Genomic DNA, 17308 nt, shown 5'->3' on the forward strand with positions numbered 1-17308 from the left:
TTCATTCTCATTTTAGGGGATGAAGGTCGTAGGCAAGCTCTCTCTGATATGTTCCACAAATGGTTCCCAAATTTGTTCAAACATTGTGACTATTTTTTAAATTGTATGTTATTTTTTCCAATGGAATACATTTATTCATTTCCATGTACCATTGCTGTTATTCTCATGCTTTCTTCCATTTTCCAAGTTGACATTATACATTTTTTTGCTATCGCTAAGGCTATCATAATGAATTTTTTTTTGCACTTATGATCCTCCTCGTTAGGTGCATATATTTTGAGCAAATTCCAAAATTCTGAGTGTATTTGACACTTTATCATTGCATACCTCCCTGCCGGATCTATTATTTCCTCCTCTGTTTTGATTGGTACATTTTTGTTAACTCGTATGGCTACACCTCTAGCTTTTGAATTATAGGATGATAAGTGTCCTACCCAGTCTCTCTTTAGTTTGTTATGTTCCACTTCAGTTAGATGCGTTTCCTGCACAAATGCAATATCTATTTTTTCCTTCTTCAATAAATTTAGTAGCCTCTTTCTTTTAATTTGGTTATGTATTCCATTAATGTTTATAGTCATATCGTTCAACATGGCCATCTTGTATACATCTCTTTTCTACTTCTTTGCCACCTCCATCTCCCTGTTCCCCATTTTCATCTCTTAGTTTTCTCTTATTACACTTAATATATGACAACACAAGTACCCCTGCAATTCCCACATCCACTAATATCTTAACCCCAAAAGTTCCCCCCCCCTCTCTGAGTTGCCCTATACCCCTTGCTGGGCAACCACAACTCCCCTTTTCATTTGGGTTGTGATCTTGTTCGCAGCGTGATTTTGCAGTGACGGTTATTCCCCCTCCACCCAGCCCTCTCCAGAAAACACTTTTTTTTAAACATATATAACAAAGCTCTCTTTTTTCCCCCCCTTACTCCCTTCCTTCCCTTCTCTTTTCACTTTTTAGTTCTTTACATATACATTGTTTTTACATCTTTATATATACTTTATCACTGTTCTTCATTCTTGTTACATCTCTTCATCTCTTCTCCTGACCTGCAAACGTTCTGCGAATTCTTGTGCTTTCTCTGGATCTGAGAACAGTCTGTTTTGCTCCCTGTTTTGCTATTTTAAGCACGACTGGATGTCTTAATATGAATTTGTAACCTTTTTCCATAGAGTTGATTTTGCTGTATTAAATTCCTTCCTCTTCTTTAAGAGTTTAAAGCTTTATGTCTGGATAAAAAAAAATTTTTTGACCCTTGTATTCCAATTGTTTATTATCTTTAATTTTATTCCTTGCCTATTCCAGTATATTTTCTCTTGTCGTATATCACAAAAATTTTACTAAGATTGATCTTGGATTTTGATGTGCCTGTGGTTTCGGAGCTAATGCTCTGTGTGCCCTTTCTATTTCCATTTCTTCCTGCATTTCTGTCATTCCCAGGAATTTCGGGATCCATTCTTTTATAAATTCCTTCATATCTGTGCCTTCTTCACCCTCCTTCAGGGCCACTATTTTTATGTTGTTTTGCCTACTATAATTTTCCAACATATCAATTTTCTGAGATAACAACTCTTGTGTCTCTAATTTTTTTTGTCACTTTCTTCCAATTTTTCTCTTGTCATTCACTTCCATTTCTACAGCCATCCCGCTCTTCCACATTCTCTACTCTTTTCCCTATTTCTGTCATTACCAGTTCTAACCTTTGCATTTTATCTTCTGTTCTTTTCATTTTCCTTTTAATTGCATTAAACTCTAATGACAACCATTCCTTTAGTGATCTCATTTGTTCTTCAAAAAAGACTTTATCTACATTCTGTTCATCAGTTTTACCTTTTATTTCTCTTTGTCCATCAGTTTTACCTTCTATTTCTCTGTGAAGATCTTGGTTTTCTTCCTCTTCTTCTGTGTCTGTATCTGTGTTTGTGTTTTCTTCTTCTCTTCTTTGTGACTGTGTCTCTTCTGTTTTTCCTGATGAGCTGCTTGTATCTCTTTGTCGGGCCTCTTCTTGCTGGCCCTCTTGTTGCTGTTCCTCCCCTCTTGGGCTGCTCGTCTGTTGTGCTTCTTGACGATGGTCTTCTTGTCAATCTTCCCTCCGTCTGTCTTCCACGTCTGTTTCGTCGCACCCTCTTATGCTGTCTTCCTTATCCTCCAGCTGAGAGCCCTGGTGTTGGGCGTCTCTCAGCTGCTCAGTTTGTGGAAGCCCGCTCCTCTGCTGAGCCCCCCTCCCGCTGGTGTCCTCTTTCTCCTCTGATTGCGCACTGTGCATGCACAACTCCTCGCACATGAGCAGTTGCGCACTTTTGTTTGGCTTCGAGAGCCATTTTTGTAGTGTACAGACTGGTGGATCGCGACTCTGCAGGGCAGGTCCTGACCTCGAGGGTTGGGCACTCCTTGTCACCACAGCGTCTTGTTCCTTCTGCAGGTAAGGTCTTCTTCCTTCTTCTCCAATGACTTTTTTTTCCCACTGTTCTTACTTTCTCCTTCTTGGAAGCCATCTTCTTTCTCTTCTCTGTATCTTTATCTTCTATTTATCGTACTTTATTTCTTTTCTGCTTTGCTTTTTCCTGACTTTTTTCTATTTTCCTGGAGAGGGCTGGTTTTCCCGACCGGCCACTACTCCATCACGTGACTCCCCCACCTCTGATTTCCTTAAATCAACAACCTAAGTGTCTTCCCAAAGAAAGGTGCCTTCTTCCAGGTGACCACAAAGAGTTATTTTCCCCTATTTCAGGAGAAACACAATATCCAGCCGCGACAGAGATTTTGAATAGTCTGAACTCGGAACTCAAAACCTTTCTTGAAATGGGGCCTTTAGTAGGCTTTTCTCACTGCAGCCTTGCATGCTGCTGGAACTTTTATCTTCCCTCTCTCTCTCTTGTTTCATTTTCTGTTCCTGTCTCCTCTTCTGTCTTTGTTTCTGAAATGTGATGTTTGCTTGTGAAAAATGACCCAAACTACCTAATCTTATTCCCCCTTTTAAACATTTATTTTATTAACTTATCCTGTTATACCTCCCTTCCTTTCTCCACTTATTGCCTCCCCTTAACCCTTTTATTCAGATGCCTGCCAACATTTTTTCATGCCTTGATGAAGGGCTCAAGCCCGAAACATTGGTTATGTATTTTTATCTTTGCTGTATTTTGTTTTTACTTCAACCAAAGTATCTGCAGACTTTTGTGTTTTACCTTGTGACCTGTTACTATGCTGTATGTCTAAATTTAAAATAAATCAAGGAAGAACTCGCAAGACATTTGGATAAAAATTGTTCCATCAGATAGATGTAGCATGGATTTAAAAGGGCAGGTTCTGTTTGAAAAATTTGCTGGAGCTCTTTTATTATATAACGAGTACAGTGAACAGAGGCGAACAGGATTAGTGTATTTGAATTTCCAGAAGTGCTCGATAAGGTCCATATAAAAGACAAGGATAATGATGCATGGAGTTGGGTGTAAAGTATTTGCATGGATAAAGGATTGGCTAACCAATAGAAGGAAGAGAGTGAGATAAATGGTTGTTTTTCTGATTGGCAATCAGTGGTGAGCAGAGTTTCACCGGTCTAATGTTCACAATATACATTAGTGATTTGATAGAGGGAAGTGTATCAAAGTTTGTAACTAAATTGAATAGAAAAGCAAATTGTTCAGAGGATGTGGAGAGTCTGTTGAGAGATATAGATAGGTTAAGTGAGTGGGCAAAGGTAGGGCAGATGCTGGTAAATGCAAGGACATCCACTTTAGAAGGAAAAATAGAAGATCAGATTATTATATAAGTGGTGAAAGACTACAGCTTGCTGTTGTGCAGAGGAACTTGGGAGTGCTTGTGCACGTGCTCGCTTTGGCAGCACATATACTAAAATTGGAATGATACAGAGAAGATTAGCATGGGAGTGCTTGTGCATGATTCACAAAAGGTTGGCTTGCAGAATACAACAGGTAATCAAGAGGCAAATAGGATGTTAACCATTGTTAGAAGGATTGAAGTTAAAATCAGGGAGGATATGCTGCAGCTGTACAGGGTCATGTGATGAGGCTGCAGCTGGAGTACTGTTTGCAGTTCTGGTCTCTTTGGGAGAAAATATACTTTGGCTTCAGAGGTGATGCAGAGGAGGTTCACCTGGTTGATTCCACAGATAAGAGGTCACACAATGAAGAGAGATTGAGTTTTCTAGGACTGTTCTCACTAGAATTCAGAAGAGTGAACGGGCTATCTTAGAAATTATAAAATTATGAAAGGAGTAGATTAGGTATAGGCAGGAAAGTTCTTTATGCTGGCAGTAAGAGTAGACATAGGGTATGTTGCATGAGGGAGTCGCAGAGGGGGAAGTCCCTATAGAAGACAGAGTGGAGGATAGGGGAAGATGTGTCTGGTGCCATACTTGCACCCACAGCTTCTGGCTACATCATGCTTCAAGATTCAGGGGAGTAGATTTATGATGGAGATGAGGAGGAACTGCTATTTCAAGAGAGTAGTGAATCTAGGAAATTCTCTGGCCAAGAAAGCAGTAAGGGATGCTGCATTAAATAAATTTAAGGCAGAGTTGGATAGATCTTTGCTTTGGAGAGAATTGAAGGATTCTGGGGAAAGGCAGGTAGGTGGATGAGTCCACGGCCAGATCAGCCATGATCTCACTAAATGGTGAAGCAGACTCAGCAGGCCAGATGACCTTGCTCCTGCTATTTCTTATGTTCTTATGTTCCCTGTGACTACAGGAGTTTTTAATCAGATGCTCTCATTTCTCAAGGAGGGGGACTGGGCATTTATATCAAGAACTGGTGCACCAATGTCTCTATTGTGAAGATCTTCTGCTCACATCCTGGTGAAATTCAGACCCTTCCATACTGGCCAAGGGAATTCTTAGCCACACTGGTTTCACCTTTGACTAATAAGGGTGAAGCAGTGAAGGAGCTTTATGGTGCTTTATGAAGCCCAGACTTCATACCCTGAGTTGCCATGATTGTTGCTGACGACTTCCATCATCCCAACCTGAAAACTGTCCATCCATGGTTTCATCAGCATGTGTACTTCTCGTCCAGAGGAGAGAACACCCTGAATTGGGTGTACACCAACGTCCCCAAGATAAGGCAGCACATCATCCCCACTATGGTTATTCGGATCATGTATCTCTCAAACTTTTCCTGGCATACAGACCTCTGAAAAAGCAAACTAGATCAGTTCACAGGGAGATTTGGACATGTCGGGAGTGGTGCACAGCAGTGCTGCAAGACTGCTTTGAGACCACGGACTGGTATTGTTTCAGGGACACGGCCACCTACAGTGACCATGTAAAGAGAGGAGGCCCTGTTTTTATGTTGTATGACTCTAGATATAGTTCCAAAAATCAGTCAAGAGCAGAACAAATCAAGTTAAGAATTGTCACTGTCCCATTGTGGATTTGGAGATGACCAATTTTGTTGACAGATTTTTAAGTGTGCGTTTGTCCTTTTTCTTAGGTTCCTGTACACTGCGTGAACACAGGAGTAAAGTTTTTGCACCATAAAGCTCAGGAATTTGACATTGGGGTTTACTTTGAAGCAAATGGCCATGGCACAGTAAGTGACTGAAAGGAGAGCTCATCTCATCTGTTTCAGTCTTAAGTTGCGTGATGTTGAGAAGATACTTGTACTAATGGCAGAATTTATGAAATAAAAAAGTAATAAAGGTAGAGCAAATTCTGGCAAATTTATCAAAAAAGTGCTTTGTTGTAAAGGATGAAAATTAAGTGACACCGAATGCTCAAGAAATATTAGTGTGAATGGGAAATGTAGAATGGGCACAAGACCTGGAGCTGACAACCTCTTCCTCTTTTTATGATTGGAAAAACACAGATAGGAAAGATAAAGAACATTAGCCTTCCACAATAGCTGCACAAATGACCACTTTCAAAATGTGCCCGCTACACTTGCAAATGGAATGATTTCCATTTTAATTTGATCAGCATGCTGTGGTGTGAAAATTTGAAAGTATGAAAATACTGTATGAAGATTCTCCTTCACAATCTTCATCATCTCCACAGGGCTGCGTTCTTAGCCCTTTATTATGACTGTGTAGCTCAGTACGACAATGACACCATCTACAAATTGGTCAATGATATCATGGCAGTGGGTTGGATAAAGGAAGGGGAGGAGTCAGCAAACAGGATGGAGATTGAAAATTTGGCTGAATGGTGCACCAACAACAACCTTGCACTCATTGTCACCAAAACTAAGGAGCTGATTGTTGACTCAGGGGAAAAAAAAAAGCCAGAGGTTTACAATCCAGAGATCCCTTGGGGGAAATCAGAGATGGAAAGGGTGAGTAAATTTAAGTTCTTGGGAGTCACTATCTTGGAGGATCTTTCCTGGGCCCAACACACTTATGACATCATGAATAAAGCATATCAGCTCCTCTACTTCCTCAGGAGCTTGTGGAGGTTTGGTATGACACCAGAAACTCTGGTAAATTTCTACAGAGGAGTGGAGGAAACTGTGCTGACTGCTGCATCATGGTCTGGTATGGGAACACCAATACCCCTGAATGTCAAGCCCTCCAAAAGGTAGTGGACACAGCCCAGGATATCACAGGCAAAACCCTCCCCTCTATTGAGTACATCTACAGGGAACGCTGCCATCGGAGAGCAGCAGCAATCATTGAAGACCCACACCACCCAACACCCGCTCTGTTCTCACTGTTGCCATCAGGGAAGTGGTGTAGGTGCCACAAGACTTGCACCACCAGGTTCAGAAAGAGCTGCTCTCCCCCTCCACCATCAGAGTCCTCAACGACAAAGTCAATCAGAGACTCATTTAAGGACTCTTGTGCACTTTATTGATTTTTCTTTGGTTCTCTCTGTGTTCCACAGTCAGTTTGTTTACATTTGTTATCTGTACAGTTCCATATTTGATTACATGTTTTATGCTGTGTACAGTTTATTTTTGCTCGACCATTTACTGCCACACCCACAGGAAAAAGGAATCTTAGGGTGTATGTGATGTCATGTATCTACTCTAACAATAAATAAAATAAATAAATGAAATATCAAGTCATCAGAAGACAGGGAAAGACAAAGGTGATAAAGCTTTTATAACCGCAATCAATCATCTAAATTTCCTAATGTAGCCGAAACACACACACTCGTAGTGTGGGAGGTTAAGCTCTGAGATTTATTGAGGCTGGAAAAGATCCTTTTATACAGTTGGAGTTCCTGCCATTTGTTTGATTGGCTGACATCAGCCGCATGAATAACAATCGCGGGCAAAAACAACTTGCATGTGAACACCCTTCTTCCCTAGCTTGTTATTGGTCTATTAGCTGGGCAGCTTGGCCAGCACCATTTTACGGCTGCTCGTCTTGTACTGCTCCAGCTTTCGACCGCATCAGTTCACTGTGTTAAGGGATATGTTACAATGTGTTATGTTGCTGTTTACTGTTTACTACGTGCCGGCTCGGTCTCCACGGTGGTGGGCTGCCATACTAAGAATAATAGTAGACCTGTAGAAGTCTACCCCAATTGAATTTAATGCCAATACGGTTGCAGTTTTGGAATGTCCATATGACATTCAAGGTTTCTCCAAATCAAAAATAGCAATGCAACTTATATACAACTTAAGCACTGCATCTATTTGGGGATTATTCATTTGGGGAGAAAATAAGAAATCCCAATGGTCGAAATGGAGTCTCTATGTCTGCTTGATAGAAATGTTAAATCTAAAATGTTGTTTTCGGAATGAAGAACAATACTTTAGGCAACATTGCATCAAATCTGAAATGTCCTGGCTTGTTTATCTTGCTTCAGGTTCTCTTTAGTAAAGCAGCTGAGAGCAAAATTAGACAGATGGCTCAGGATGAAAGCCAAAAGGGAGAGAAAAGCAGTGCAGCCAAAGTGCTTGAACATACCATAGACTTAATCAACCAGGTGAGTGCAACTTGGTCAGTATAATGTGTGGCAATTTCCCATTCTGTTAATTCATGCTGAGCTATAGGTCGATACTTTGCAGAAAAAGGGCAAAAGGATCTTGGACTGATTTGTGTCTCCTTAACGTATAGAAGCTGGGAGCTCATGTTGGTAACAAACAGCTGAAGGTTAGATTGGACAGGTAATCCCAGGGAAAGTGAATATTGATATTTTTCTTTTGGCTTGGCTTCGCGGATGAAGATTTATGGAGGGGTAAATGTCCACGTCAGCTGCAGGCTCGTTTGTGGCCGAACTGTGAGGCGCCAAGATGCACGGTTTGAGGCGAGATCAGCCGACTGGCGGTGGTCAATGTGGCAGACACCAAGAGATTACTTTAGGCAGTCCTTGTACCTCTTCTTTGGTGCACCTCTGTCACGGTGGCCAGTGGAGAGCTCGCCATATAACACGATCTTGGGAAGGCGATGGTCCTCCATTCTGGAGACGTGACCTACCCAGCGCAGATGGATTTTCAGCAGCGTGGATTCGATGCTGTCGGCCTCTGTCATCCCGAGTACTTCGATGTTGGAGATGAAGTCGCTCCAATGAATGTTGAGGATGGAGCGGAGACAACGCTGGTGGAAGCGTTCTAGGATCCGTAGGTGATGCCGGTAGAAGACCCATGATTCGGAGCCGAACAGGAGTGTGAGTATGACAACGGCTCTGTATACGCTAATCTTTGTGAGGTTTTTCAGTTGGTTGTTTTTCCAGACTCTTTTGTGTAGTCTTCCAAAGGCGCTATTTGCATTGGTGAGTCTGTTGTCTATCTCGTTGTCGATCCTTGCATCTGATTGAAATGGTGCAGCCGAGATAGGTAAACTGGTTGACCGTTTTGAGATGTGGGGGGGCTGGTAGTCATGGTGGGGAGCTGGCTGATGGAGGACCTCAGTTTTCTTCAGGCTGACTTCCAGGCCAAACATTTTGGCAGTTTCCGCAAAACAGGACGTCAAGCGCTGAAGAGCTGGCTCTGAATGGGCAACTAAAGCGGCATTGTCTGCAAAGAGTAGTTCACGGACAAGTTGCTCTTGTGTCTTGGTGTGAGCTTGCAGGCGCCTCAGATTGAAGAGACTGCCATCCGATATTGATATTATGTTAATGGAATATGGCTACAGCACTGAAAAAGACCATTCAGTTCATCATGTCTGTACTCTGGTTCCACCAATTGTTCCTTTCCTCACCGTGGCTTTATCCACTTCTTCCTTTGTCATAATGGAAGTGGATTCCAGAAAGTGCAAAGACTAAACAAATCTGCTTTTGCAAAGTCTCGCCTCCTGATATGAAACCCAGTGAGACATAATAGATTACTGAAGTTCAACCCCATCAGCTGACTGTACATATACAAACAGACAAAAAAGCTATTTCTCCAGGCCACTGTGCACACGCATAATATATTTCTCACACAGCAACTTAATAATCAGATACATACATAAAAATATAAAATAAATGTGTACAAATATTTTGGAATAATTTATTCCATTTCATTTATAATTATTCTTGGCTTTGTTTGGGAAGATCAACCTAGATATCTGAATAAGACTTCAGCCTTCAATTTATGGTGTATTTTTTAATGCTGACTTTATAGACGGTTGGTGATGCCATATCGGACCTGCTGACCATAGAAGCCATCCTGTTCATCAAAGGCTTAACTATCCAGCAATGGGATTTGATTTACACTGACCTTCCTAACAGACAATTGAAAGTAAAGGTGAGTCATTCAAAAGGTCATAGGTTTTGAAGGGTTGTGTAGACATTATTTGGGAAATACTTAGACATGTCCATTGTGCAGTGGGATCTGGCCTGAGAGACTTGAGAGCACAATCTAGATGGAGGCTTTAGAGTAGTTCTGAGGGAATGCAGCACCATTGGAGATGCCGTATACAAAAGAGCTGGAGAAACTAAGCAGGTCACTCAGCCGCCACGGTAAGCAAAGAGCAGAAGATAATTTGGGCCTGAGCCCTTCTTCACTAGTGCAAATAATCAGACAGATGTCCGAGTAAAAAGCAGGGGGAGTAGAGGAGGTGGGGGAAGAGAGGGGAACACAGGCTAACAAGTAAAAGGAGACTGGTGGGAGGGTAGAAGCAAAAGAAACTGAGAAGTGATGGGGGAGAGGGCAGAGGGCCTATAAGGAAAGGTAAAGGGTGGGGAGCTGAAGGAAGGGAGACAGAGGGATGAGGAAAAAGGGAGAGACCTTGGGTTAATTATGAGGGTACTAAATAACTGCTCTCAGATAGGTGTTAAAGATTTTGTTGTGTCAGATTCTTTCGTTACTTTTGTCCACAAATATTGTGTACGGTTTGTCTTCCAGAACTTCATTACTTTAAAATTAGCTTTAAAAATGACTTAATTGACCACAAAACACTTGGTATGGTACAAACATGCACAAGCCATTGTATGTAAACATAAAAGTAAATGCAGGAGAAGGCCATTCAGCCTTCAAGACTGCATCGCTCTTCAGGTCAATGACGGCTGATTGTGTGACCTCAGTATCTTATCCCTGCTTTCTCTCCAAAGCCCCTTGGTCCCTTTAGTCTTAAGGGCCACATCCAACTCAGTTTTGAATATATATAATAAACTGGCCTCAACAAATTTCTGTAGTAGTAAATTCTCCAAGTGAAAGTTTCTCCTCATTTCAGACCTAAATGGTTTACACTTGTTCTTCGACGGTAACCTTTTGTTCTTATCAGGAATATTCATCCACAATACATAAATGTGCTGGAGAAACTCAGCAGGTCACGCAGCATCCAGAGGAAATGTGACCTGCTGAGTTTCTCTAGCACATTTGGATATTGCATTCGACCCCAGGACCTGCAGACTTTAGAACCATAGAACATTACAGCACAGAAACAGGCCCTTCAGCCCTACGAGTCTGTGCCGAACTATCTGATTGCTTAGTCCCACTGATCTGCACCCTATTTGTAGCCCTCCATACCCCTTCCATCCTTTCCAAATACTTTTTAAATGTTAAAATTGAGCCCGCATTCCCCACTTCAGCTGGCAGCTCCTTCTACACTCCCACCACTGTGTGTGATGTTCTCCTTAATGTTCCCTCTAAACCAGGGGTGGGCAACCCTTTTTAAAACTCACATTCTACCCTAAGTGTTTCCTATGCCATAAAATGCTTTTGATTGGTAAGGGATTGTTTAAGGTGGTATGCGAGTGGGAAGGGAAGGTTAAGAATCACTGTTCTAGACCCAATTGTTACTGAAATATTTTGCTTGTGAAAAATTGTCATTGGTTAATTTCCTTTGGAGTTACGAAGCCATGAACAAAATCAAAGAGCATTTATGGCATAGGGATACTTAAGGTGGAATGTGAGTTTTAAAAAAAGGTTGCCCATCCCTGCCCTAAATTTTTTTCCGTTTCACCCTTAACTCATTTCCTCCATTTTGTAACTCAGCCTCAGTGGAAAAAGCCGACCTACATTTACTCTGTCTATCCTCCTCATAATTTTAAATACTTCTATCAAATCTCCCCTCATTATTCTGCACTCCAGGGAATGAAGTTCTAATCTGTTTAACCTTTTTCTGTAACTCCGTTTCTGAAGTCCAGGAAACATCCTAGTAAATCTTCTCTGCACTCTTTCTATTTTATTTTTATTTTTAAATCGAGATAGGCAGCATGGTAGCAGGTCACTTCAGCCCACGAGCTCGTGCCGCCCAATTAAACCCAATTAACTTACAACCCCAATACGTTTCAAGTGGTGGGAGGGAACTGGAGTCTCTGGAGGAAACCCACGCAGACATGGAGAGAACGTACAAACTCCTTACAGATAGCGTGGATTCGAACTCTGGTCCCGATCGCTGTTGCACTAACCGCTATGCTATCCGAACTGCCTATTGATATCCTTTCCTGTAGTTAGGTGACCAAAATTGCTCACTACTCCAAATTTGACCTCACCATACAACTTTACCATAACATCCCAACTCCTATATTCAATACTTTGATTTATGGAGGCCAATGTGCCAAAAGCTCTCTACAACCCTATCCATCTGTGACACCACTTTTAGGAAACTGTATCTGTATTTCCAGATCCCTCTGTTCTACTGCATTCCTCAGTGCCCTACCATTTATCATGTGTGTTCTTCCTTGGTTTGTCCTTCCAAAATGTAACACCTCACACTTGTCTGCATTATATTCCATCTGCCATTTTCAGCCCATTTTTCCAGCTGGTCCAGATCCCTCTGCAAGCTTTGAAAACCACCTTTGCCTTCAACGTTAGTGTCATCTGCAAACTTGCTGATCCTATTTAACATATTATCAACCAGATTATTGATATGGTCCCAGCCCTGATCCCTGATGCACACCACTGTCGCAGGCCTCCAGTCTGAGAAGCAATCATCCACTACCACTCTCTGGCTTCTTCCATGTAACCAATATTGAATCCAATTTAGTACCTCACCAGGAATACCAAGCATTTGAACCTTCTGGACTAACTACCCATGTTGGTCCCTGTCAAAGGCCTTATTAAAGTCCATGTAGATAATATCCACAACCTTTCCTTCATCAACTTTCCTGGTAATTGCCTCAAAAAAATTCTATAAGATTGGTTAAGCACGACTTGCCACGTACAAAGCCATGTTGACTATCCCCTAAACATTCCCTGTCCGTCCAAATGCTTGTATATCCGATCTCTTAGAACATCTTCTAATAATTTATCTACATCCAACACCAGGCTCACCGGCCTATAATTTCCAGAGTTACTTTTGGAGCCTTTCCCCAGCACCACACCCATAGCTAAATATTTCTGCCAGAGCCTTGCAATTTTTACACTAGCCTCCCTCAATGTCTGAGGGACTATCTTGTCAGGCCCAAGGAATTTATCCATCCTTATTCGCTTTAAGGCAGCAAGCACCTCCTCCTCTTTAATCTGTATGGTTCCATGACCTCACTGCTTGTTTTCCTCACTTCCCTTGACTCAGTTTCAGTTTCCTGAGTAAATACTGATGCAAAAAAACAATTTAAGATCTCTCGCAACTCTTCTGGCTCCATACATAACTGACTACTCTGATCTAATAAGAGATGAAGTATTGCATTTTCTGTAGCTGTTCCCGCTATATTGATTTAGAAAACATTATTGAACACATTTGACAAACTCCAAGCCATCCAGCCCTTTTACAGTATGGGAGTCCCAGTCAATATGTGGAAAATTAATATCTTCTACTATCACAAACTTATGTTTCCTGTATCTGTCTGCTATCTCTCTACAGATTTTCTCCTCTGATTCTCATTGATTATTGGGAAGACTGTAATGCAACCCCATAAGTCTGGTCATACCTTTCATGTTCCAGAGCTTCACCCATGTAGCCTCAGTAGTTGAATTGTCTAGTCTGTCCTACCTGATTTTCCCTGATAAGCGATGCCTAACTCCCCTCACCCCGTTCTATCAGATCTGAAGCAATAGAAGCCCAGAACATTGAGTTGCTAGTCCAGCTACTTGTGCAACCAAGCTTCACTAATGGCCACAATGTCATAATTCCATGTGCCAATCCATGCTCTAAATCATCTGCCTATCCTACAATACATCTTGCATTGAAATAGATTTCCACTATGTATAATCCTTTGACTTCTAACTCTACATGCAATTTTCACCATCTTTTCCCTCCTCCACTCCCCTCTCTGGCCTGGCACTTTGGTTCCCATCCCCCTGAAAATCTAGTTTAAACCCTTGGAGCAGCACTAGCAAACCTTCCCGCAAGGATATTAATCCCACTCGAGTACAAATGCAAACTGTCCCATTGGAACAGATCTGACCTTCCATGAAAGAGTGCCCAATGATCCAGAAACCTGAACCCTCCCTCATGCATCATGTCTTTAGCCACAAGTTGCATTATCCTCTTATTCCTAACCTCACTAGCATGTGGCGTGGGTAGCAATCCTGAGATTACAACCCGAGGTCCTGTCCTGCAACTTTGCACCTAAGTCCCTGAACTGTCTTTGCAGGACCTCATCACCCTTCCTACCCACATAATTAATACCTACATCTATCTGCTCACCCTGCCTCCTGAGAATGCCACGAACTCGATCTGAGATATCTCGGACTCTGGCACCAGGGAGGCAACTTGACCCTTTCATAGAACCTCTTATCTGTCCCACTAACTATGGCATCCCCTATCACTACAGTTTGCCTCTTCTCCTCTCTTCCTTTCTTAGCCACCAGACTGGACTCCGCACCAGTGCCATGATCGCCGTGATTTTCTTGTCGAATGCCTAAGTACACTTTTCCTGCATGTATTCTATCCAGATTTATCAGAATTTTGTATAACTCATTGGGATCCTCTCCCTCACAACTCATAACTCTTCATTTTTCTTATATTCATGTGCCTGTCTAGAATTGCACCAGCCTTGCCCACCACCCCTGGAAATGCATTTCAATTACCCACCACTCTCTGTGTCTTTCTTCTTTGGCTTGGCTTCGCGGACGAAGATTTATGGAGGGGGTAAAAGTCCACGTCAGCTGCAGGCTCGTTTGTGGCTGACAAGTCCGATGCGGGACAGGCAGACACGGTTGCAGCGGCTGCAGGGGAAAATTGGTTGGTTGGGGTTGGGTGTTGGGTTTTTCCTCCTTTGCCTTTTGTCAGTGAGTAAATAATAAATAAATAGGTAAAGAGATTTAAAAAAAATTCCTCTGACATCACCACTAAACTTAAACATCACTGCACTCACCTTAAACAGATGTCCTCTAGTATTGGTTGTTGCTGCCCTGGGAAAAGGGTGCTGGCTGTTATTAACCTCTATTAAGTCGCCTCACATCCTGTGTCACTTCAAAGAGAAAAGCCCTGATATGTTTCCCAACCCAGGGAATAGCATAATAAATCTTCTCTGTACCCTCCCTAAAGCTTCTCCATCTGTCCTTTAATGAAGTGCCCAGAACAGAACACCGTAATCTTAAGTTGGAGAGAGGCCAAAGAAACATCTCTGATCAATCTGTCTATGGAGTCAGTAAACAGTCAGGTGACATTGACGGCAGAACAGATCAGTTCTCATATCAAGAAAGTGGGTAATGTGGAATTGTTGAAATCAGTATTGAATCCACTTGGTACAATTTTCCAATGGCTGATGGGTGATTTTGATTTAAGTAGGAATGCTCCTTTTTATTCATTTATCAGGCAGATAATATCTCATCAGCACAAAAACAGAACCACTGGCAATGCAGCATCCCTTGGAAATGGCAATAAACAATCCTAGATCATTTCCATGGCCATGATTCTCCACTCCCTCCCCGCCCCCCCCACCCCCGATCCTTTCTACCACTTCAAGCTGATGCCTTCTTCCTGGACACCTTGTCCTGGCCAGCTGCTGCTCTGGACCTTTTTATTTCCAACTGCTGCTGAGACATCAACCTTCTCAACTTTACCGCCTCTCTCTCATATTCCAACCTTCCCTTCTCAAAATTCTCCTCCCTCCACTCTCTCCACAACCATCCTGGCCTCACCACTAAACCCGCAGACAAGGGGGTGCTGTCGTGGTCCGACCCACTGACCTCTACATTGCCGAGGCCAGTCAACGGCTCTCTGACACCTCCCACAGGACTCCACCACTACACATCAAACCACTGTCTTCAAAATCATCTCCAACCTCATCACCTCTGGTCACCTCCCCTCCACAGCCACCAACCTCATTCTCTCCCACTCCCACACAGCCTGTTTCTACCTTCTACCCAAGATACACAAACCCAACCGTGCAGGTAGACCCATTGTTTCTGCCTGCTTCTGCCCCACTGAACTAGTTTAATCTTGTATTGACTATCCTTTCTCCTCTGGTCCAATCCCTCCCCACTTACATCCATGACACCTCACATGCCCTCTATTTCTTCAATGACTTCAGATTCCCCGAACGGGACCGCCTCATCTTTACGATGTATGTCCAATCTCTTTATACCTCAATCCCCCATACAGAAGGTGTGAAACCACTTCACGTCTTCCTGGACCAAAGACCTGACCAGTCACCCTCCACCACCACCCTCCTTCACCTGGCAAAACTTGTCCTCTAAATAACTTTTCCATTAAGTCATCCCACTTCCTCCAAATCAAAGAAATAGCCATGGGTACCTGCATGGGTCCCAGCTACGCTTCCCTGTTTATAGGCTATGTGGAGTAATCTATGCTGCGAGCCTACACGGGCAAGACACCTCAACTCTTCCTCCGGTATATCAACGACAACATCGGGGCTTCCTCATGCACCAACAATAAGCTTGTCAACTTCATCTACAACTTCCACCCTGATCTCAAACTCACCTGGTCCATCTCCGATACCACTCTTCCCTTTTTGGATCCTTCTGTCTCCTTCTCAGGAGACCAGCTTTCCACTGACATGTATTACAAATCCTCCAACTCCCACAACTACCTTGACTACACTTCCTCACACTCTTTCCCCCCCCCCCCCCCCAAAGCAAGGATTCCATCCCCTTCTCTCAATTACTCCATCTCCACTACATCTGTTCCCAAGATGAGGTCTTCCAGTCCAGATCTTCTAAAATGTCTGCCTTCTTCCACAAATGTGGCTTCCCCTCCACCCCCATCAACTCAGCCCTCACCTGCATCTCCTCCATTTCCCACTTTTCTGCTCTGGCCCCCTCTGCCCCTAAATGCCACAAACACAGAATCCCCCTCATCCTCACCTGCCTCCCCACCAGCCTCCACATCCAACACATTATCCGCTGGAATTTCAAGCACTTACTACAGGATCCCATCACCAGACACATTTTTCTTTCTCCTTCTCTTTCAGCCTTTTGCATGGACTGTTTCCTCTGTAATTCCCTTGTGCACTCATCCCTCCCCACCTATCGCACCCCCACCATCTTCACCTGTGCCTGAAAGAGGTGCAATACTTGTGCCCACACCTCCTCCCTCACCACAGCCCGGGGCCCCAACAGGCCTTTCAAGTGAAGCAACACTTCACTTGTATGTCCAGAGCACTTATTTACTGTATCTGATGCTCCTTTTGTGGTCTTCTCTACATCAGAGAAGCCGGTCGCACATTGAAAGATCGCTTCACCCAGCACCTCCCCTCTGTCTGGAACAACAGCAACCTCCCAGTAGTCAACCATTTCAATGCTGAGTCACGCGCACATGTCTGTCCATGGCCTTGAGAACTATCCCACCTTGACCACCCATAGATTGGAGGAATGACACCTTATTTTCTGTCTGGGCACCTCCAACTAGATGGCATTAACATTGACTTTACTGCCTCCACTAAACCTGTTTGCCTTTTCTTTCCCCTCCCCCTTTTCCTGTCTTTCCAGTTCTCATACCCACCCAGTCATCCCTCCTTCCTCCTTTCTCCACCTATCATCTCCTGCCTTTGGCAGACCCCCCCACCAATTTCTCCATGGCCCTTACTTTTTTGTTCAGATGCTTGCTGGCATTTTTTCATACTTTG

At 43.1% G+C, this 17308-nt stretch overlaps 1 protein-coding gene and 1 pseudogene across 2 annotated transcripts in view; both read left to right on the plus strand.

Annotated features, from left to right (window-relative positions):
• pgm3 (phosphoglucomutase 3) overlaps positions 1–17308 on the plus strand; it is an 89601-nt gene that overhangs the window by 59201 nt on the left and 13092 nt on the right. For both annotated transcript variants that reach the window (XM_069932207.1, XM_069932206.1), the window contains exons 9-11: positions 5454–5552; positions 7775–7894; positions 9513–9635. In XM_069932207.1, the coding sequence (XP_069788308.1) occupies positions 5454–5552; positions 7775–7894; positions 9513–9635 (342 nt within the window). The remainder of the gene's footprint in view (positions 1–5453; positions 5553–7774; positions 7895–9512; positions 9636–17308) is intronic.
• On the plus strand, positions 3829–3887 carry LOC138762564 (U6 spliceosomal RNA; annotated as a pseudogene).

Source organism: Narcine bancroftii, chromosome 4, assembly GCF_036971445.1.
Source record: "Narcine bancroftii isolate sNarBan1 chromosome 4, sNarBan1.hap1, whole genome shotgun sequence".
Lineage (NCBI taxonomy): Eukaryota > Metazoa > Chordata > Chondrichthyes > Torpediniformes > Narcinidae > Narcine > Narcine bancroftii.